At 36.6% G+C, this 22,491-nt stretch overlaps 1 protein-coding gene across 1 annotated transcript in view; it reads left to right on the top strand.

The window, feature by feature from the left end:
• The window catches only part of SCLT1 (sodium channel and clathrin linker 1), a 346,111-nt gene that overhangs the window by 103,426 nt on the left and 220,194 nt on the right, over positions 1-22,491 (top strand). Inside the window, exons 10-11 of the mRNA XM_007952997.1 lie at positions 3,575-3,665; positions 16,367-16,458. Coding sequence (XP_007951188.1) covers positions 3,575-3,665; positions 16,367-16,458 — 183 coding nt within the window. The remainder of the gene's footprint in view (positions 1-3,574; positions 3,666-16,366; positions 16,459-22,491) is intronic.

Raw genomic sequence — 22,491 nt, 5'->3', positions numbered from 1 at the left:
TTTCCAGCATTTGCATTTCACTCACCAGTCATAATCAATACATCTTGATTGCATGTTTGGCCAATTACAGACTGCAGAAGTTGGTAAAAATCTTCAATTTTCTCATCTTTGGCTTTAGTGGTTGGTGCATAAATTTGAATAATAGTGCTATAAACTAGTCTTACATCAAGGCATATGAATATGATCCTATCACTGACAGCACTTTACTTCAGGATATATGTTGAAACATTCTTTGTGACCGTGAGTGCCACACCATTCCTCTTCAATTTGTCATTCCCGGCATAGTAGATCCCATGGTTGTCTGATTCAGAATGGCCAAAAACAATCCATTTCAGCTCACTAATGCCTAGGAGATCAATCTTAATGCGTTCCATTTCGTTTTTGACAGCTTCCAATTTCCTAGATTAATATTTCATACATTCCATGTTCCAATTATTTTGAGTCGTGCCCCATCATCAAATGGAGGTCCTGAAAGCTGTACTTCATCCATGTCATTAAGGTCAACTCTACATCGAGAATGTAGGTCTTCCCAGTCATATTTTGAATGCCTTCTGGCTTGAGGGGCTCATATTATGGCATTATATCAGACTATGTTTCAGGGCTATTTATAAAGTTTCCCAGTAATATATCAAATAGCATTTCACTGCTATTAATAAGGTTTTCACTGGATGATTCTGCGAGAAGTGGATGGCCCCTTCCTTCTTCCAAGTCTGTCCTAGTCTGGAAGCTCCGCTGAAACCTGTCCACCATGGGTGACCCTGCTGGTATTTGAAATACCAGTGGCATGTCCTCCAGCCTCACAGCAATAGACAGGCCACCACAGTATGACAAACTGACAGGTAACGTGGTGCACAACAACCTGTGATGTGCAGACAACACAACCTTGCCTACTGAAAGTGAAGATGACTTGAAGTACTTGCTGATAAATATTAAAGACTTCATTCTGAAGTGTGGATCACACCTCAACATAAAGATAGTGAAAATCCTCACAACTGCACCATAAGGAGCATCACAAGAAATGGAAAAAAGTTTGAAGTTGTCAAAGATTTCATATTACTTGGTTCCGCAGTCAACACCAATGAAAACAGGAGTCAAGATGTCAAATGATGTACTGCACTGGGCAAATCTGCTTCAAAAGACCTCCTTAAAGTGTTGAAGAACAAAGGTATCTCTTTGAAAACTAAGGTGCACCTAACCCAACCAAAACCTAACCAAACTCCCTGCCATCGAATTGATTCTGACTCAGCAACCCCCTCTGGGTTTCTGAGGAAGTAAATCTTTACAGAAGTAGATTGCTCAGGTTCCTTCCATGGAATGGCTGGTGGGTTTGAACTGCCAACCTCTGGTTAGCAGTCAAATGCCTTAGGCACTATGCCACCGGAGCCATGGTATTTTCAGTCATATGCATGTGAAAGCTAGACAATGAATAAGGAAGACTGAAGAAAAGTTGATGCTTTTGAGTTGTGGTGTTGGTTAAGAATACTGAAAGTACCATGGACTGCCAGAACAATAGAGAAATCATCCTTAAAGAAGTGTACCTGGGATATTCGTTGGAAGCAAGAATGGCCAGACTTCATCTCACCTACTTTGGTCATGTTGTCAGAAGGGACCATTCCCTGAAGAACGATGTCATGGTTGGTAAAGAGGAGGGTCAGCAAGGAAGGGCAAGGCCCTCAATGAGGTGGATAGACACAGTGGCTGCCATGATGGGCTCAAGTATAGCAAGAATTGGTCGGTTGGCACAGGACCGGGCTTTGTTTTGTTCTTTTTTCCATGGGGTCATTATCAGTCAGAGTCAACTGGATGGCACCTAACAACAACAACAACACCTGACAACAACTAAATCAACAAACCAAACTCAACTGCTGTCAAGTTGGTTCCAACTCATAGCAACCCCTCCTTGGATTTTGGTGGTGTAGTGCCTAAGGCATTTGATTGCTAACCAGAAGGCTAAGCAGTTCAAACCCACCAGCCACTCCTTGGAAAGAGCATTGGGCAAACTACTTCTGTAGAGGTATCACCTCTGAAACCCAAGGAAGGGTTACTATGAGTCGAATTGACTCGATGGCAGTGAGTTTGGTTTTATCTCCATGGAAGTAGATTGCCCAGTTTTCCTTCCAAGGAGTGGCTGGGGTTTGAACCACCAGCCTTCTGGTTAGCAGTTAAATGCTTTAGGCACTATGCCATCAGAGCTCCTAACAGTAACTACATTCCAGTTATGCTAAGAGTCTATATTTTAACAAGCTCCCAGATGATTATTATGCTTACATAAGAATCACCACCAGATCCGTAAGAATCACCTGAGGATCTTGTTAAAGTATAGAGTCTGATTCAGTATATCTACAGTGGAAATGCAAATTCTTAGCAGGGGGTAGAACTGGAATGAACCAGTTGGAAACCCTGGTTATTCATAGGTTGTTGTATTAAAAGAGATGATGTCTGCAAAGCATTTAGGGCAATTCCTGGTACCTAGTAACTGCCTGATATATTGTATATATTATAAAATTTTTATTTCCTATTGTTTTATGTTAATCAGAATGATATATACTATTAAAGGGTCAAAAGTACATGAAATAAGGAACATTTTCTTATAAATGCTATGGCAAATAATTTCTGTAAATTCAGTAACATTAATATAATTTATATTTAAAATGCATACATAAAATATAATTAAGAAGTACCTGCAGCACAGAAGCTTATTTTCTTAAAAATATTTTTATATCCAGTCAGAATATTTTGTATTCACACTTTGGACTTAATTAGTATGATGTTGAAACCTTTTATTCTGTTTCAGAAAATCTCATATCAAACTTTGAACTGAAACTACTCCCAGAAGTTACCTTTCAGCTAAATAACAGATTGGTTCATAAAATAAACAGTAGTTACATGTAGGGGAAAGTAAGAAAGTCTTATATCATTGTTTTAAAATCATTTTTATGAAGAGGCAAGAAGATATCAAAACTTATTTAATACTGCATTATATTACTTGTTTTAACACTGAATTATTTACTTATTTAAAACTTGTATATTTTGTCCTTTTCAACTACAGTCTCTGGAGAAAGTAAATATTACAATATCTTGGAGGAAATTTTTAAATTTATTATGTTAGGAGGTTAATAATACATACTTCCGTTATTTAAGGAATGATCAAGATATTGAATTCAGCATCATTTTCATGAGTGGTCCTATCAGTAATCCTTGTCTAGCTCTATAAGCTTCAGGAAATTAAAGAATATCTGTATTTTACTTAGTACACTAGCCTATTGTTAGGTAATTTATGAAGGTGCTAAAGTTTGTTTTCATGGGATGTATTGAACTATTTCTTATAAAATATAATTTGGCCAAAGAAAATATTAATGACTCCTACTTTACACCCACTGTTCAGCTATACTTTTTCTCTGTATTCTCTTTCATATGCACTTTATTCATTAAAAGGAATCTTTCTGAATTTATACCGTAGATACATATTTATATACACAAGCATTAGTACTAATTTTCTTGAACTTAGCTTTCTATTCTAATCTTTAAATCTTTATGATCTATTAAAACAATGTTCATCTGTTTTCTTTCTTAGGCAAGCCAAGTTAGATCTGAGAGTTGCAGCAGCAAAAGTGGAAGAGTTAACCAAAGTGACTGAAGATCTACAAGGACAGATGCAAAAGAAGGTATTCATTATTCTATTGCTAAGACACTTGACTGCTAACCAGAAGGCTGGTGGTTCAACCCCACCAGCCACTCCTTGGAAGGAAGATTGGGTAATCTACTTCTATAGTGATACTGCCTTGGAAACCCAAGAAGGGGTTGCTATGAGTCGGGTCCGACTCGATGGCACATAACAACAACAACAACAAAGTTTAGTTTTCTATATGGTTTATTAGTGATCTATTTTGTGTTAGATGTCAAACAGAGTTGCTACAAAATGAATGAATCATTCTATTGTCCCCAAAATGTAAAGAATGAAATTAGGAGGTAACTCCTAGTCTTGAAAATAATTTTATAAAGCATTTTTTTTTATTTCCATTCTTTTTAGACTCATTAAAACATCATAATCATCCCTAAGCACATCATTTCTGAAATTCAAATTAACACAAGATCGAATTTTGATTAATTGGTTTATATGGATGAAAGGAAAGCAATTAATACTACCCTTTGTTTTGTACTATATTTTGTGTTATTTGTTAAAATATTTAGTGGCATAATAGACTGATTTATTGCACATGTAATAGAGAAATTTCAGTAGACTGTCAAGGGAAGATCAGGCTTTCCCAACCTTCCTTCCAAGGAGTGGCTGGTGGATTTGAACTGCCAGCCTTCTGGTTAGCAGTGAAATGCCTTAGGCACTATGCCACCAGAACTCCTTATAAAAGTCCAGCTATTAAAAATCTTTGCTCTGACACTTACTAGCAATATAACTTTCCTAATCCTTATTTTTTGATCTGTAAAAATTTAATGATAGATTTTCAATAATGGTAGATTTCGGAAAGGATTACATGAACACTTCCATAGACAACAATTATTAAAACTGGACATATATATTTTAATTTGTATGTTTTAAAAAACTTTTTGTTGTATTTTAGGTGAAACTTTACAGAACAAAATTCACACATATTTTGTTTCACGTCATTGATTGCAGTCCCCTCAGTGTAACATCACTCCTCCCCATCTTTCCTGTGTTTCTTGTTTCCGTTTCTCCTTCTCTCCTAACCCTTCTTGCCTTCTGAACTTTGAGCAAATGCTGCCCTTTTGATCTTAAATGGTTGATTGTTCTAAGGAATGTCTAGCTTTCTAGATTTAATTGTTTATCTTAAAGACCTGTCTATTGTTTGACTGAAAATTCAGCTACAAGAATTAGTTCAGGTCCAGGTTCAAAACTTGCCTATGGGCCATAGGCTCTGGGTTTCCCCAGTCTCTATCTGACCAGAAACAAGGTCTTTTTTTGTTGTTTTGAATTTTGTTCCATACTTTTCTCTCACTCTATCCAGCACCATATAATGTGTTCCCTTTCGGAGCAGTTGGTAGTGGTAGTGGGGCACTATCAAATTCTTCTGGTCTCAGGATGGTGGAGGCTGAGATTCTCATGGTCCATCAGTCTTTTGGAGTAATTTTTTCCCATTTGTCTTTTATTTTCTTCATTCTTCTTTGCTCTGGATGAGGAGAAACCAATAATTTCACCTTAAATGGTCGCTGGCAAACTTTTAAAACCCCAGTCATTACTTACCAAAGTAAGATGTAGAACATAGTCTTTGTGGACTGTGTTTTGCCAGTTGAACTTGATGTTCCCTGAATGTGGACCTGGGTCCCCAGGCCTGGAATACTCACTCCTTCAGGGTTTTTAGTTATAGCTAAGATATTTTTATGACTTTGCCACCTGTATGCTTTACTACATTCCTGGATATGTTTGCAACATATGTAAATACATATGTAGAAACATCCTCTGTCAAACCTACACATATTGTAGGTATAGTCCCATTCTCCTTCCCATATTTGTTCAACTTGCATATCTTTCTACGTTTCCATTTTTAGATTATTGATTATTGTTATTACTGTCATTACAGGATTGTGTATGAATTTGTATTTATTTCTGTTACCTTTAACTCTTCTACTCCCAGCATCTTCCATTCCTTCATCATTTTGTGCTAACCTCGTACTTACTGTATTTGCCTTCTTCTTCACCCAAGTTAGGGAGCTCTGGTGTGGTATAGTGCCTAAAGCATTTGACTGCTAACCAGAAGGCGGGCAGTTCAAACTCACTAGCCACTCCTCAGAAGGAAGGTTGGGCAATCTACTTCTGTAGTGATACTGCCTTGGAAACCCAAGGAGGGGTTGCTATGAGTCAGATCTGACTCAGTGGCAGTGAGTTTGGTTTTTTTTTTTTGGTTTCACCAAGTTAATATGTGTCTACCCTCTAGTTAGTGGTTTAACCTCCCTTCCTGTCCTATCCCTGGTAACCATCAAGTGATACTTCTTTTTGTGTGAAAACCTTTTCTTCACTTTTTACAATAGTGGTATCATGTAATATTTGTCCAGTGTCCTCTAGATTGATCCATGTTACGAGATGCTTTGCAGATTCATTGTTGTTCTTTAATGTTGCATAGTATTCCATGTGTGTATGTGCCATGGTTTGTTTATACATTCATTTGTTGATGGGCATATAGGTTATTTCTGTGTTTTTGATATCATGAATACTGTTGCAATGAACGTGAGTGTGCATGTATCTGTTCATGTCACAGCTCTAATGTCTCTAGGATATATACCTAGTAGTGGGGTTGCTGCATCATACAGTATTTATGTTTCCAGCTTTTTAAGGAAGTGCCATACCATTTTCCCCAGTGTCTGTACCATTTTACAGTCCCAACAATAGCGTGTAAGTGTTCCAGCCTCTCTACATCCTTGCCAGAATTTGTTGTTTTCTTGTTTTTTCAACTTTGCTATTATTGCTGGGGTGAGATGATATCCCATTGTTGTTTTGGATTGTATCTCTCTAATGGCAAATGATTGAGAATATTTCTTCATGTGCTTGTTAGCAGCCTGAATGCATTCTTTGGTGAAGTGCTTGCTCAAATTGGATTATTTCTCTTTTTGTTGTTGAGGTTTTAAAGTTTTCTATAAATTTTAGAGATTAGCCCCTTGTCCGATATGTTGTTGCTAAAGATTTTTTCCCAGTCTGTGGGTTCTCTTTTTACTCCTTTGGTAAAAACTTTTGATGTGAATACATGTCTCATCTTTAGGAGTTCCCAGCATCTGTTTTTTCTTCTGGTGTTTGTGCATTTTGAATTACATTCAATAATGTATTTATGCCATGTATGAGGACCCCTACATTTGTCCCTATTTTTTCTTTATTTGTCCTTATAGTTTTAGGCTTTACATTCAGGTCTTTGAACCAACTTGAATTCATTTATGTATATGGTGTGACATATGGATCCTGTTTCATTTTTCTGTAGGTGGATATCCAGTTTTGCTAGTAGCATCTGTTAAAAGGACTAGCTCATCCCCATTTAAAGAGCTTCTGCTCTTTGTCAAAGATCAGCTCTCCATAGGTGGATGGATTTACTTCTGAGTTCTTAATTCTGTTCCATTGGTCTGTGTGTCTGTCATTGTACTAGTATCAGGCTGTTTTAACTACTGTGACTGTGTAAGTTTTGAGGTCAGGGAGTGTGTGGTCTCCTACTTTGTTCTGCTTCTTTAGTAGTGCTTTGCTTTTCTGGGGTTTCTTTCCTTTTCATATAAAGTTGGTGATTAGTTTTTCCATCTCTTTAAAGAATGATGATGGAATCTGGTTCAGGATTATATTATATCTGTGGATGGCTTTGGGCAGTATTGATTTTTCATGATGTTAAGTCTTCTTATCAATGAGTCTTCCATTTATGTAGGTCTCTTTTGGTTTTTTGTAGTAGGGTTTTATAGTTGTAGTTTTATAGGTTTTTTTTTTTTTTTTTTGTATAGGTCTTTTGTGTCTCTGGTTAGATTTATTTCTAAGTATTTCATCTTTTGGGTGTTTGTTGTAAATGGTATGTTTCCCCAATTTTCTATTCAGAGTTCTCTTCATTATTGTAAAAGAATCCTACTGATTTTTGTATATTGATCTTATATCCTGCCACATCGCTGAAACTTTCAATTAGGTCCAGCAATTTTCTTGCTGAATCTTTGGGATTTTCTATGTATAGGATCATATCTTCTGCAAGTAGAGATAGTTTAACTTCTTCTTTGCCAATCTGGATGCCTTTTATTTCCCTGTCTTGCCTTATTGCTCTTACTGGGACTTCCAATACAATATTGAATAGGAGTGGTGATATATGGAATTCTTATTCTGTTCATAGGGGTAGTGCTTACAGACTCTCCATTGAGAGTAACATTGGTCATTGGTTTTGTATCTATGGCCTTAGTTATATTGAGGAATTTCCATTCTTCTCCTATTTTGTTCAATATATTTATCAAGATTAGGTGTTGAATATTGTCCAGTGCATTTTCCTTGTCAATTGATATGATCATGTGGTTCTTCTCCTTTGTTTTATTTTTGTGATGGGTTACATTGATAGTTTTTGCAATGTTGCACCATCCTTGCATACTTGGTATGAATCCCACTTGGTCATGATGTATTATTATTGTTTTTGACATGTTGTTGGATTCCATTGGCTAGGGATTTTGTTGAGAATTTTTGTAGCTATGTTCATGGCAGATACTGGTTTATAATTTTATGTTTTAGTGATGTCTTTGGCTTTGATATCAGGGTTATGCTCTGTTCATAAAATCAATTTGGAAATATTCCCTCCTTTGCTATATTCTGGAATAGTTTGGGTAGAATTGGTGTCAGCTCTTCTCTGAATGTTTGATAGAATTCTCCAGTGAAACCATCTGGGCCGGAACTTTTTTTATTGGGAGTGCTTTTAAGATCTGTTCCATTTCTTCTTTTGTTATGGGTCCCTTCAAATTTTCTGTCTGTGTTGGTTTAGGTAGGTAGTATGCCTCTAGAAATCTGTCCATTTATTGTAGTCTTTCAAATTTGTTGGAATACAGTTCTTCATGGTATACTGTTATCCTTTTTATTTTGGTTGGTTCTGTTGTGATGTTGCCCATTTCATTTCTTATATGTGTTATTTACATATAATTCTTTTCTTTTGTTTAATTTGCTAGTGCTTTGTCGATTTTATTACTCTTTTCAAAAACCAACTTCCAGTCTTGTTGATTCTTTCCATTATTTTTCTGTTTTCTGTTTCATTTATATCTGTGCAAATTTTTATTATTTCTTCTGGAAACTATAAGCTTATTGCTGCTCTTTTTCTAATTGTTAGAAATGTTGGTTTAAAATGTAGATTTTGCCTCTTTTGATATGTGCATTTCTTGCTTTAAATTGCCCCCTGAACACTACTTTACTGTGTCCCAAAGATTTTGATACGTTATGTTTTCATTCTCATTTGATTGGAGGAATTTTTTAAATTCATTTTTTATTTCTTCTGTCACCCAGTAGTTTTTAAGTAGGGTGTTGTTAAGTTTCTATGTGTTTGCTTTTTTTCCCCTAATCTTCCTATTGCTGATTTCTAATTTTATGACATTATGGTCGGAGAAGTGCTGTGCAGTGTTGAATATTTTTCAATTTATTGAGGCTTTGTTGCCTAACATTTTTTTTTCTGGAGAATGTTCCACATATACTGGTCAAAAATATGTTTGCTGTTATTGAGTGAATGTTCTGTATATGTCTAAAATGTTAAGTTATTTAATTGTGTTCTTCAATTCTTGTGTCTTTGTTGAGTTTCTTTCTAGTAGTGCTGGCCTTCATTGAAACTAGTATATTAAAATCTTGTACTGTTATTGTAGAGTTACTTATTTTTCTTTTCAATTCTGTTGAAGTTTAGTTCATGTATTTTGCAGCCCTTTCATTGGATGGGTATATATTTATTATGGTTATGTCTTCTTATTTGATTGACCGTTTAATCATTTTATAATGTCCTTCTTGTCTCTTTGGCTGGCTTTTGCCTTAAAGTCTATTTTATCAGAAATTAGTATTTCCACTCTAGTTCTTTTTTGATTGTCATTTGCTTGATTTTTTTTTTCCAACCTCTGATTTTTAGTCTGTTTTTCTTTTTGTGTCTAACTTGTGTCTCTTATAGACAACATATTGTTGGGACATGTTTTCTTATCCATTCTGCAATTCTCTGTCTCTTGACTGGTGCCTTTAAACCATTTATGTTCAGTGTAATTGCTGACAAGTGTGAATTTATTGCTGTCATTTTGTTATATGTTCTTTTGTGATGCTGCTGATTTTTTTGTTCCATGTAATTTTCTGTGCTATCTCGTATTGATTATGGATTTTCTTATCTTTTCTTTGTTGGTACTGTTTTAGTGTTTACTAAATATTTTCTCTATTTTGATGAAAAAGTTTATGAGTTTTCTTTGAGGTTGTTCTTGTTATGTGCCGTCAAGTCAGACCCGACTCACAGCAACCCCTCCTTGGGTTGCCGAGACAGTATCACTATGGAAGTAGATTGCCCAACGTTCCTTCTGAGGAGTGGCTGGTGGGTTTGGACCACCAGCCTTCTGGTTACCCTGTAATATATTATTTTCTTCACAAGTTTAAAACAGTCTATTCTGTCTTGAAATTATGTTGACTTCCTCTCCATTTGGAAGTTCTGTAACTACACTGTTCATTCTGTTTTTGCTTTGTAGTTGTATAGTTGTCCTCATCTCTACAATGATATCACTGTTTCTTTATTTTCAGTCTTGTAAGTTAGTTTTATTTTGGATACTACATCTTGTTTTTTGGTGAAGTTGTCACGTGTTTTAATCTCAGGCTGTTATCTCCTGCTGCTAGTTCTCTGCCCGAAGGATTCCCTTTAGTATCCCTTTAATTTTTGTCTGTTTTACAAATTCCCCTAATTTTGGTTTATCTGGAAATGTCTTAATTACACCATCATATTTTAGGGAAAGTTTTGCTGGATATATAATTCTTGGTTGACAATTGTTTTCTTTCAAAGTTTTATACATGCCATCTCATTGACTTCTTGCCTGCATGGTTTCCGCTGAGAAATCAGAGCTTAATCTTATTAGTTGCCCTTTGTAGGTAACTTTTTTTTTCTTGAGGTGTTTTTAGGATTCTTTGTATTTGGTTTTGGAAGTTTGATTATGCTATGATTTTCTTTGGGGCCTTATCCTGTTTGGACTCATTGAACTTCTTGTATGGATATCTTCTCATCTTTTATCATATTAGGGCAGTTATTTTCTAACAAATCTTTGGCAATTTTTTGTTTGTTGTTGGTTTTTTTTGTTTTGTTTTATTGTCTCTTCCTGTTATGGAAATCTGATCACACAAAACTTATTCCTCTTAAAGGTGTCCCATATAAATTTTAGACTTTTTCTTTTTGTTATTTTTTTATTTTATATTTTCCTGGTTGATTCTCTAAGTAAGTAGTAGTGGGAGGTTTGTCTTCAATACCACTGATTCTTTCTTCCATTGACTTAGTTCTACTTGTTTGCCCTTTCATTGTGTTATCTATTTTTGAAATCTTAGTATTCAACGTCTAGATTTCCATTTGCTCTTTTTGTATGACTTCTAATTTTCCATTTATTTTTGTCAGTTTATTCTTATATTGTTTTCCTTAATTCTTCTAGAGTTTTTTCTGTGTTTTCCTTTATTTTGTCAGTGTTTTCTTTGGTTTCTGGATCCATTGAAGGTGTCTGAATATAGTTCTTTTGAACGCCTTTTCAGGTAGTTCAAGTGTCATTTCTTCATCAGGGATATTTTCTTTCTCTGTATGTTGGTACCTTATTTGTACTACTTTGTCTTTTTTCTTTGTGTGAACTGTGATTATCTGTTGTTTCTGAGACATTGTGATGTTGTATGTGCATTTAATGGATTTAATTGGTAGATGTATGTTGATGTGTTTTGCCCAGGTTTTTTTTTTTTTTGCTTTGTTTTGATATATTCAAGTGAGTAAGGCTGATATGCTACTCTGCTAGATTGGCAGTACTTAGGGCCTTAGCACCTGTGTCCTAGTGGGTGTGATGAGGACAAGAATGTGTGCACAGTTCTCTGTTAGCTGATCATGTAGAGCAATCGAGGGCAGGTTGAACTTGTGTTGGCCTCTATCATTAATCAGTTGGTGAGAAGCAGGTGGTGGCCCTTGCCTAGTCAGTGGGGCTGCAGGAGGTGTGGATGTTCTTGGGTTGTGTGGGCATAGTTGCTGATTCCCACTGGGCAGCACACACACACACACACAAAAGAGCAACAACAGAAAAAAAAGTAAAAACAGGAGAACGAAAAATAAAAACAGCATAACAAATAGAAAATACTAGAGGAAAAACAAGTAGCAACAATCACAAAATGAGAAAAAGTAAATAAAAAGAAAAGGAGAAAAAATAAGGGAGGGACAAAGTGAAAAACAAAAACAATTTGGTGATGGAATGAGATGTAAAAGAAACAGAATAATATAAAATGAAAAAAGGAAAGCAAGGGACAGAAAAAAATGAAAATAAGGACAAAGGGGACAAGGAAAAGAAAAATAAACTAAAAAGAAAAGAAAGAAGAAAAATTTTTTTGAAAAAAAGTAGAAAACTGGGGAGGCAGGGTACCTGGATAGTATTCCTGCTAGATGAGCAGGCAGTGGAGACAGGGCACCTGGTTCCAAAAGGAGTTTCTGCCAGCCCTAAAGGCAGCTCAGGCCAGGGTACCACGTCCCAGAAGGTGTTCTGCTGACCCAAGAGGCAGTTTGGAGCACCGCAACTGATTCTAGGAGTTCCGTCTGGCCCTAAAGGCAGCTGGCATTAAGGTGCCTGATCCCAGAATGAGTTCCTGCTGGCCTAGAAGGTATCTAGGTTCAGGACACATGGACCTGGAAGATTTTCCTGATGGCCCAAAAGGCAAGTGAGAGCAGGGCATCTGGTCCCAGAAGGAATTCCTGCTAGCCCAAAACGTGGCTGGGGTAGGATACTTCATCCCAGAAAAAGTTCCTTGCCTTCCCAAAAGGTAGCTGGGGGCAGGACAGCTGGGCTGGGATAGAATTCCTGCTGATCTAGAAGTTGGGTGGGAGTGGGAAATGGTTGCCCTCTAGTCACCAGGAGGGTTTGGGGAATAAGGGAAACATCACGCCTTTTCTTGTGACTAGTTTGGATGCCTGTGCAGTCCTCCGCAAGCAGTGTCGATTATCAGGTTGTTGCTCCAATCAGAATGCTGCTTGTAAAAATTCAAAATGGCTGAGCTGTCAGACCAGTTGAAAATTTTCCCTCTTTGATAGTTGTTTTCATTTAGTTTTTTCTTTTACTTGGTATTTGAGCCACTTCTTACCCTTTCCTTCGAAATACAAGTTTCCAGGATTATTATCTATATCTGTTTCATTTGGTTTCTCATTACTTCATTGTAGAGACTCTAGGTAGCTTGTCTGACAATGTTTCCATCTCACCAGAAGTCTCCTGGAAAAAAATTTTAAGTATTCAGAAATAGAAGGTGTGAGTTTGTGGCAAGGATTGTGAGCATGGCTCATGACTGGGCATTGTTTTGTTCTGTTCTACATACGGTCACTGAGTAATAGCTGACTGGATAGCACCTAAAAACAAGAAAACAATATAACAGAAACACTTTAAATACTAAGCCACAAATAGACTGAAAATGAAAAGGGAAATATATATATATATATATATATATATACACACACACACACACACTATGTAAACATTAAGCATAAGAAAGCTGAAGTGTCTTATGTTAATGTCTAATAAAATAGACTTTAAGACAAAAAGAGATATATGTCAGGAGTATATAAAAATTACAAATGTATGTGGGTCTAATAATAGAGCTTGAAACAGAGTTTGAAATTATATAAGGCAAACCTGACAAAATAGACAAATCCACAATAGGAGTTAGAGACTTCAATGTACCTTTCTCAATACTTGATAGAGCAATATCAAACCCAAATGCACTTCCATCAAGTTGATCCCAACTCATAGAGATCCTGTAGGACAGAGTAGAACTGTCCCATAGGTTTTCCTAGGTTGTAATCTTGAAAGAATTAATATGCCACTTCTTTTTCCTACAAAGTGGCTGGTGAGTTTGATCCACCATCTTTTGGGTTAGCAGCTGAGCACTTAACCACTGCATCACCAGGGTTCTTGGATAGAGCAATAGACAACCCCCTAAAGAAAATGTAATAAGAATATACCAGAAAAAGAACCTCACTGCTGTCAAGTTGATTGCAACTCATAGCGACCCCTCCTTGAGTTTTCGAGGTAGTATCTCCATGGAAGTAGATTGCCCACTCTTCCTTCCAAGGAGTGGCTGGTGGGTTTGAACTGCCAGCCCTCTGGTTAGCAGTCAGGTGCCTTAGGCACTATGCAGCCAGAGCTCTCGATAAGAATATAGAAGATCTGAATAAACACAAACACAACCACTGCCATGGAGTTGGATCTGACTCATAGGGACCCCTCCTTGGGTTTCCGAGGCAGTGTCACTACAGAAGTAGATTGCCCAACCTTTCTTCTGAGGAGTAGCTGGTGGGTTTGAACTGCCAGCCTTCTTGTTAGCAGTCAAATGCCTTAGGCACTATGCCACTAGAGCTGCAAAGTATGCTTTTTTTTTTTCCCCCAGATGCCACAGAAGATTTACCAAGATAGACCATAAACAGGGCCTTTAAAAAGTCTTAATGGATTTTAAAAGATTGAAGTCTTACAGAACATGAAATTATTTAGAATTTAACAATAACAAAACATCAAGAAAAGCCTCAAATATTAGAAATTAAATAACTAACTTCTAAATAAGCCTTGCGTTAAGAAATAAATTACAAAAATGTTTTAGAAAATATTTTCAATTGAATGATGATGAACACAAATAGATGAAAATTGGTAAGAAACATCTAAAACAGTATTTAGAAGGTAATATATATTTCTAATTATGTATATTAGGAACTCTGGTTAAAGTACCGGGCTGCTAAGTAAAAGGTTGGCAGTTTGAACCCACTAGGCACTCTGAGGTAGAAAGATGAGGCAGTCTACTTCTGTAAAGATTTATAGCTTTGGAATCCTTATGGGGCAGTTCTACTCTGTCTTAAAGGGTCACTGTGCATTGGAATTGACTATATGGCAGTAGTCACCAATTATTTTAGAAAAAAGGAAAGTTTAAAATCAGTGACTTAATCTTCCAATCTAGAAAGCTACATTGAAAATGAAGGTAGAACATGAAGAGCAATTAAACTCAAAGTAAAAGGAAATAAATAATTTTTAAAAGAACAGAAATTAGTAAAATAGAAAATAAATGAGTTAAATAAAGAAAAATCAATGAAACCAAAAGCTGGATCTTTAAAATTATCAGTAAAATTGATTTAAAAATATAATTAAATTTTTTAAGAAAAAGAAGACATATTACCAACATTATGAATGGAAGAAGAAACAATGCTACAGAACCTATAGAATTTAAAAGGATAATCATGGAATATTTTGAACTTCATTCCATTACATTTGACAGCTTGAATGAAATGGACAAATTCCTTTAAGTTTCATACTTCTTGTTGTTGTTGTTATTTGCCGTTGAGTCATACCTGACTCATAATGACCCCTCCTTGGGTTTCCGAGGTGGTATCACTATGGAAGTAGATTGCCCAACCTTCCTTCCGAGGAGAAATTATTTGAAAACTAGAAAGCAACATTAATTAAAGAAATTGTAATCATAATTAGAAACCTTCCAATGAAGAAAACTTCTTGCCCAGATGGCTTCACTGTTCTGTTCTATCAGGCATATGTGGATGAAATCACACCAATCTTTTACAAACTGTTTCTGAAAATAGAGGAGGAAGGAGCACTTCCTTACTCATTTTATGAAGTTAATATTAGCCTAAAACCAAAGCCAGGTGAAAACATCATATCAAAATAATAGTCCAATATCCTTCATGAACACAGACGAAAAAATCTTGACATTATTAGCAAATTGAATTCTGCGATATATAAAATATACATCATGACCAAGTATGGTTTATTCCAGGAATGCAGTGTTTTATTATATCTGAAAATTAATGAAATTCACCCTGTCAACAAAATAGCAATATAAGAGGAAAAAACTTAGGACTGCCTGTATAGGTGCAGCAACAACAAAAAGACGTTTGACAGTATTTCACACCCATCCATCATAAAGTTTCTCCGCAAATTAAGACCAGAAGAGAATTTCCTCAACTTGATAAAGGTCACCTGATAGGTCATGAAAAAAGCTCTGGAATTATGCATAGAAATTAAATGAGAGCATCACAGGTAGTTTTATCTATTTCTTTCTGAAATAATTTCCAGGTTACATAAATGTTACAAAACTTAAAAAAAAAATAAATGTCATTTTATTTTATGACATTGACCTAAGATTGGCATTTATAAGAGATTACATAAACACACCTATGACATTCTTGGCTGGGTGAATGGATTCAAACATCTGAGATAAATACTGATAAAATTTATGGCCATGCAAATTTTACTCTAGGAATATAGGGGTAATTTAGGGATTGTATTAATATATTTCTAAGCATCACTGTATCAGAAGACAAATATATGATTTCGTTAATAGTGAAAGGCAGAGCAAATTCTAGAAGCAGACTACCTGCATACAAAGCCCTGCCTTGTTTTTTTAGACTTGCACTGTAGAGATAGTTTGAAATATTGGAAGAAATCTATATACAATGGCTATTTTGAATATTGTTTTCCTAATGCTAGGTTGATGAGGAACTCCCACCACTCCCCCTTTTTAGTACTCCCATGGTTTGTTTCAAGTCATGTTGTGTCTTTAAATTTACAAAGTAAAATTCTAGAAGCATCATAACTTTATAATGTGAACTATGTTTTTGTGCTGTTTAATGGTATACTGAATTTTATATACTCATAATAAGCCTTCAGTTTATTTATTTTCTAGGAGGAGGATATGATGTCTGCCCAGGGAAGAGAGGAAGCATCAGATAGGCGCCTACAGCAGTTACATTCTAGTGTAAAACAATTAGAAACAAGGTAAATTAAATACATCTAACTATGTCTGTCTGTCTCATATCTCCCTTAGATATTCTGAATTTGCTAGAATATATATTTCATGAGTGCTAAATCAAACTATAATCACAGGGTTTAAAATCTGATTTACTGGACATTATTTCTAAAACTATCATATTCAATAAAATAACCCATTCCTGGGGAGTTTGTTCTGACTCACGTAGACCCTGTATGTGTCAGAGTAGAACTGCTCCATAGGATTTTCTGTAGCTGAAATCTCTGCTGAAGCAGATTGCTAGTCCTTTCTTCTGTGGAGCTGCTTGTTGGATTTAAACCATCAAACTTTAGGTTATCAGCCAATTGCAAACCACAGATCGGTACATTTTGAATATATATTCAAAGAGTATTTATTTAATAGGATTCTAGAACTTTTACTTGTGTCTTAATTTATATCATAATTTTGAAAGAGGAGAATTTTGTAAAGTTTAATCTAGTAATTTTTCGAAAAGGAATAAAATCCTTGATATTGTAACACAAAGCACATCTTCATTTTCATTTCCCTTCAACTCACCCTGTTGATTTTGGAGTAAACCTTGCTGAATCTCAGAAATCTAAAATCCTTCTTTTTGTCTCCTTCTAAAGAGTAATTAAAAATTTTAAATCATAATATCAGGAAATTTCATACTGCCTCAGCCCCATCATAATTCTATACTCTTACAAATAATGTAATTACAATAGAAATAAATCTAGGTGAATGCCATTTTTAAAAGGTTTTTTTTTTTTTTTTGGTCTTACATTATGAACCATAAACCCTGGAAGAAGGGTTAGCTGCAGGAGCTGAATGTTGTAGATCCTTTATTACCTTGAGCTTGATAGGTCATGAAAGCCCTGCAAGCTGAAACTTAGGCCACCAATTCTGCCATTTCCCCAGAAGGCTGCTTACCAGTGCTATTCATTCCTGTGTTCTTGGGAATTCTAATCTCTAGTGACTTTTTGGGTCCCTTTGTCAGTCACTGGTATCTTTTTCCCCACAGCCATCATCAATGGGTGCCATGTTTCTCAACAGGGCTATTGGTCTTTTGAGTGAGACAATTCTTAGTTGTTTGGGACTGTGTCAGTAGTTAATAAATGTTTAGCATTCCTGGCACCAAACACTAAATTCCAGTTTCACCTCCTATCATTGTAACCATCAAAATGTCCCCCACACAACTCAAACGCCAGTGCCAGCATGGTTACAAACCATTGGTATAAATGGCTCAGGATGAGGGATTATAAAAGGATATTAGAATGTCAAAATAACTCTATATACATACATACGTATATATATATATATATACACACACACACACACACACACACGCACACATATAACGTATATGTATATATATGTGTGTGTGTGTGTGTGTGGTGTATATGTGTATATATACATATATATATATGAACTAGGAAGTAATTTTCAACGTGATGACAGAAAGATACCTTGTTTTATATATCCGTTGTGTATTCTTGGGTTGGTGATATATGCATATTTAAGCTAAAAATGTATGTCAGCCCTCAAACTTTAATGATTGTTTTTAAATCATAGTTCATAAAATTATTTGAAGATGGTGGTACATGCCAATACTTCTTATACTTTATATTGCCATTATAATACTTCTTTCAGTGTTTTATTGGTTCATGTTGGTAATGTTATACTTAAAATTAACATTTTTCAAGCACTTTGATGAATTTATTTTGGTGTAGACTGAATAATTTATCTGTTTAATAAAATCTTCCCATTTGACACAATGACTATAATAAAGTCTATAATAAATATATGGCCCCCCACCAAAACATGCATTTTTTCTGCCAAGAGTTTTACCGTTTAAGATTTAGAATAACTCAAATGGGTAGAAGAAAATAATTATGACTGTTTTAGTCCTCTGATACTGCTCTAACAGAAAATACCACAAATGGGATGGCTTGAACAAACAAGGATTTACTCTCTTAAGTTTAGGAGGCTAGAAGTCTGAGTTCAAAATACCGGCTCTAGGGGCTGAGTGGAAGCCCCTTGATCTTGGGCTTCAACTTGCTCTCTGCCCACTGAAGCTGGAGGCTTCTCTTAACTCAGGTAGCTGCTGGCTGTGGTGGCTGACAAACCCAAGGTCTACAAGTGAAATGGCACAGTCCCAAAATTGTCAAGCAACACAGCAGGCCACTAATTCATGTCCATTAACAGTCCCAAGATCAGCAGACCATTGAGATGGCAGGCCATTGAGATGAAGACTCAGCCAGATGCCGATAGACTCGGCCAAATGCAGGATCCAGTTGTGCCTTCCTCAAAGCTGCCTATTCTGGAAGCAGACCACATCCCTAAGGCAGCTACTCAGCTGCTCACAGTAGATTCCACCATATAGTTGATTACCAGTCTCATCCTGGGGAATAACTACATCCAACTGCCCAACCAGTCAAAATCAGGCCCAGACAAGTTGACACACAGCCTTACCTACCACAGTGACCCTAAAAGATAGTTAGATTTGAGAAGAAAAAAGGAGAAGTGAAATAAAGTTGTAATAGTTGATGTGTGCTTTTTTCTTTTGGGTACATTTATTTGGGACAGGATAAAGGAGGCATATACAAATCATATTTTGAATTAATATTATGAAGTCTTTGATCAAAAATAGTGAAGAAAGGTCTAAGTGGGAATTCAAATATATCCCAGAGTGACTATTGTTAGGTGATGTCAGGTTGGTTCCGACTCATAGCTTCCCTGTGTACAACAGAACAAAATACTGCCCAGTCCTCTGCCATCCTTTAGTCCTTCCTGTGTTTGAGCCCATTGTTGCGGCCACTCTCTCAGTCCATCTTGTTGAGAGTCTTCCTCTTTTTCAATGACCATCCACTTTTCCAAGCATAATCTCCTTCTCCATGGTCTCTCTCAACAACATGAACAGGTACAATAGACAAAGTCACACCATCCTTGCTACTAAGTACCATTCCAGCTGTATTTCATCTAAGACTGATTTGTTTATTCTTTTGGCACTGCATCAGTTCTTCTTCAGTCTTACACATTGTCCAGCTTTCACATGCATTCGAGGCAATTGAAAATACCATAGCTTGGGTTAGGCACACCTTAGTCTTCAAAGTGAAATCTAGTGACTAAGTACAATTTTGAGGAGGCAGCTCTTCCCCAGGCATACTATGAGTGCCTTCTGATCTGAGAGGCTCATCTTCTGGCACTATATCAGACAGTGTTTCTGAGCAATTCATAAAGTTTTCAAGTAATATATCAGACATTGTTTCACTACTGTTCATAAGGTTTTCACTGGCCAGTACTTTGAAAGTGGATGGTCTCTTCCTTCTTCCAAGTCTATCTTAGTCTGAAACTCCTATGAAACCCTTCCACCATGGGTGACCCTGCTGGTATTTGAAATACTGGTGTCATATATCTTTCAGCCTCAGAGCAATAAATAAGCCACCACAGTATGACAGACTGACAGATGTGTGGTGGATAGAGTAAAGCTTTGAAGACCTCCATTTGCTGATGGGGCATGACTCAAAAGGGAAGAAACAGCTGCAAACATCTATTAATAATGAGAACATGGGATGTTTGAAATATGAATCTATGAAAATTGGAAGCTATCAAAAGTGAAGTGGCACACATAAAAATCCATATCCTAGGCATTAGTGAGCTGAAATGGACTGGTTCTGGCAATTTTGAATCAGACAACCATATGATCTACTATTCTAGGAATGACAGATTGAAGAGGAATGGCATGGCATGTATCGTCACAAAGAGTGTTTTAAGATCTATTCTGAAGGGTAGTGCTGTCAGTGATAGGTAACATCCATAGGCCTACAAGGAAGACCAGTTAACACTACTGTTATTCAAATCTACGCACAAACCACCAAAGCCAAAGATGAGGAAAGTGAAGATTTTTACCAGCTTCTCCAGTCTTTGACCAAACATTCAATCAAGCTGTGTTGTTTATTACTGGTGATTGGAACACGAAAGTTGGAAACAAAGAAAAATCACCAGTAGTTGGAAAATATGGCTTTGGTGATAGAATTGATGCTGGAGATTACATAATGGAATTTTGCAAGACCAGTGACTTATTCATTGCAAATACCTTTTTCAACGACATAGAGAGTGGCTGTACATGTGGGCCTCACCAGATGGAATACACAGGAATCAGATCAAGTACATCTGTGGAAACAGGCAATGGAAATGCTCAATATCTTCAGCCAAAACAAGACTGGGGGTTGACTGCAGAACAGATCATCATCTGCTCATACGCAAGTTCAAGTTGAAGCTTAAGAAAATGAAAACAAGTCCATGAGAACCAAAATATGACCTTGATTATGTTGTTGTTGTTGTTAAGTGCCATCGAGTAGGCCCCAACTCATAGCGACCCCTCCTTGGGTGTCTGAGGCGATATCACTACGGAAGTAGATCGCCCAACCTATCCCACCTTAATTTAGAGATCATCTGAGGAATAGAAGGAGCTCTGGTAGCATAGTGCCTAAGGCATTTGATTACTAGCTAGAAGGTTGGCATTTCAAACCCACCAGCCACTCTGCAGGTGGAAGACTGGGAAATCTACTTCTGTAAAGATTTACTGCCTCAGAAACCTATGGGGGTTGCTAGTCAACTCATTGGCAGTTTCGGTTTTCTGAAGAATAGAATTGATGCATTGAACACCAGTGACCGAAAGCCAGATGAATTGTGGCATGACATCAAGAACATCATCCATGAAGAAAGCAAAAGGTTATTAAAAAGACAGAAAGGGAAGAAAAGACCAAAGTGAATGTCAAAAGAGACTCTGAAACTTGCTCTTGAACAGAAAGTAGCTAAACCAGATGGAAGAAATGACAATATAAAAGAACTGAACAAAAGATTTCAAAAGAACAGCTCAAGAAGACAAAGCCAATTACCATAATGAAAAGTGGAAAGACCTGGTGTTAGAAAACCAAAAGGGAAGAACACTCAGCTTTTCTCAAGCTGAAATAACTGAAGAAAAAATTCAAGCCTTGATTTGCAATATTGAGAGATTCCATGGGCAAAATGATGCAGGAAACATCAAAAGAAGACTGAAGGAACACACAGATTCACTGTACCAAAAAGAATTGGTTGATGTTCATCTATTTTAGGAGGTGATCATATGCCATATTCAATGAGGCTTGAATGTTTTCTTCAATTCTTTCAGCTTGAGAAATGCTGATTGTGTTCTTCCCTTTGGTTTTCTAATGACAGGTTTTTGCACATTTCATTATACAGTGGCTATGACAATGGGATCAGGTATAGTTGAGATCATGGACCTGGCACAGGACCGGGCAGTGTTTCACTCTGTACATAGGGACACTATGAGTCAGAGACGACTTGACGGCACCAAACAACATGATCGAGAACCAGTGATACTGAAGGAAGAAGTCGAAACTGCACTGAAGGAATTGGAGAAAAACAAGGCTCCAGGAATTGAGATGTTTCAGCAAATGGATAACAGGCTGGAGGTACTTACTTGTCTATGTCAAGATATTTGGAAGACTGCTGCCTGGCCAACTGACTGGAAGAGATCCATATTTGTACCATTCTGAAAAAGGTGATCAAACAGAATATGGAAATTAATGAAAAATATCATTAATACCACATGCAAGTAATATCTTGCTGATGGTAATTCAGAAACAGTTGCAACAGTATATTGACAAGGAACTTCCAGAAATGCAAGCTGGATTCAAAAGAGGACATGGAACAAGGCATATCATTGCTGATCCCAAATGGATCTTGGCTGAAAGTATAAAATACCAGAAAGATGTTTAGTTGTGTTCTATTGACTATGCAAAAACATTCAACTATGTGGATCATAACAAATTATGGATAACTTTGAGAAGAATAGGAATTCTGGAACACTTACCTTGTTACCCTCCCGAGAGGGACCGGGTCTCCGGGAGCAAGGTGAGCACGTGCGGGCTTGTGCTTGCTCACTGATCTGCACTGAACACTTTCCCTTGTTACCCTCCCGAGAGGGACCGGATCTCCTGGAGCAAGGTAAGCACGGGCGGGCTTGTGCTTAGTCCCCA

Source organism: Orycteropus afer, unplaced genomic scaffold, assembly GCF_000298275.1.
Source record: "Orycteropus afer afer isolate SDZICR_OR568_19922 unplaced genomic scaffold, OryAfe1.0 scaffold00367, whole genome shotgun sequence".
NCBI lineage: Eukaryota > Metazoa > Chordata > Mammalia > Tubulidentata > Orycteropodidae > Orycteropus > Orycteropus afer.
The sequence above is the reverse complement of the archived record's forward strand: the minus strand, read 5'-3'. Positions and strand labels throughout refer to the sequence as shown.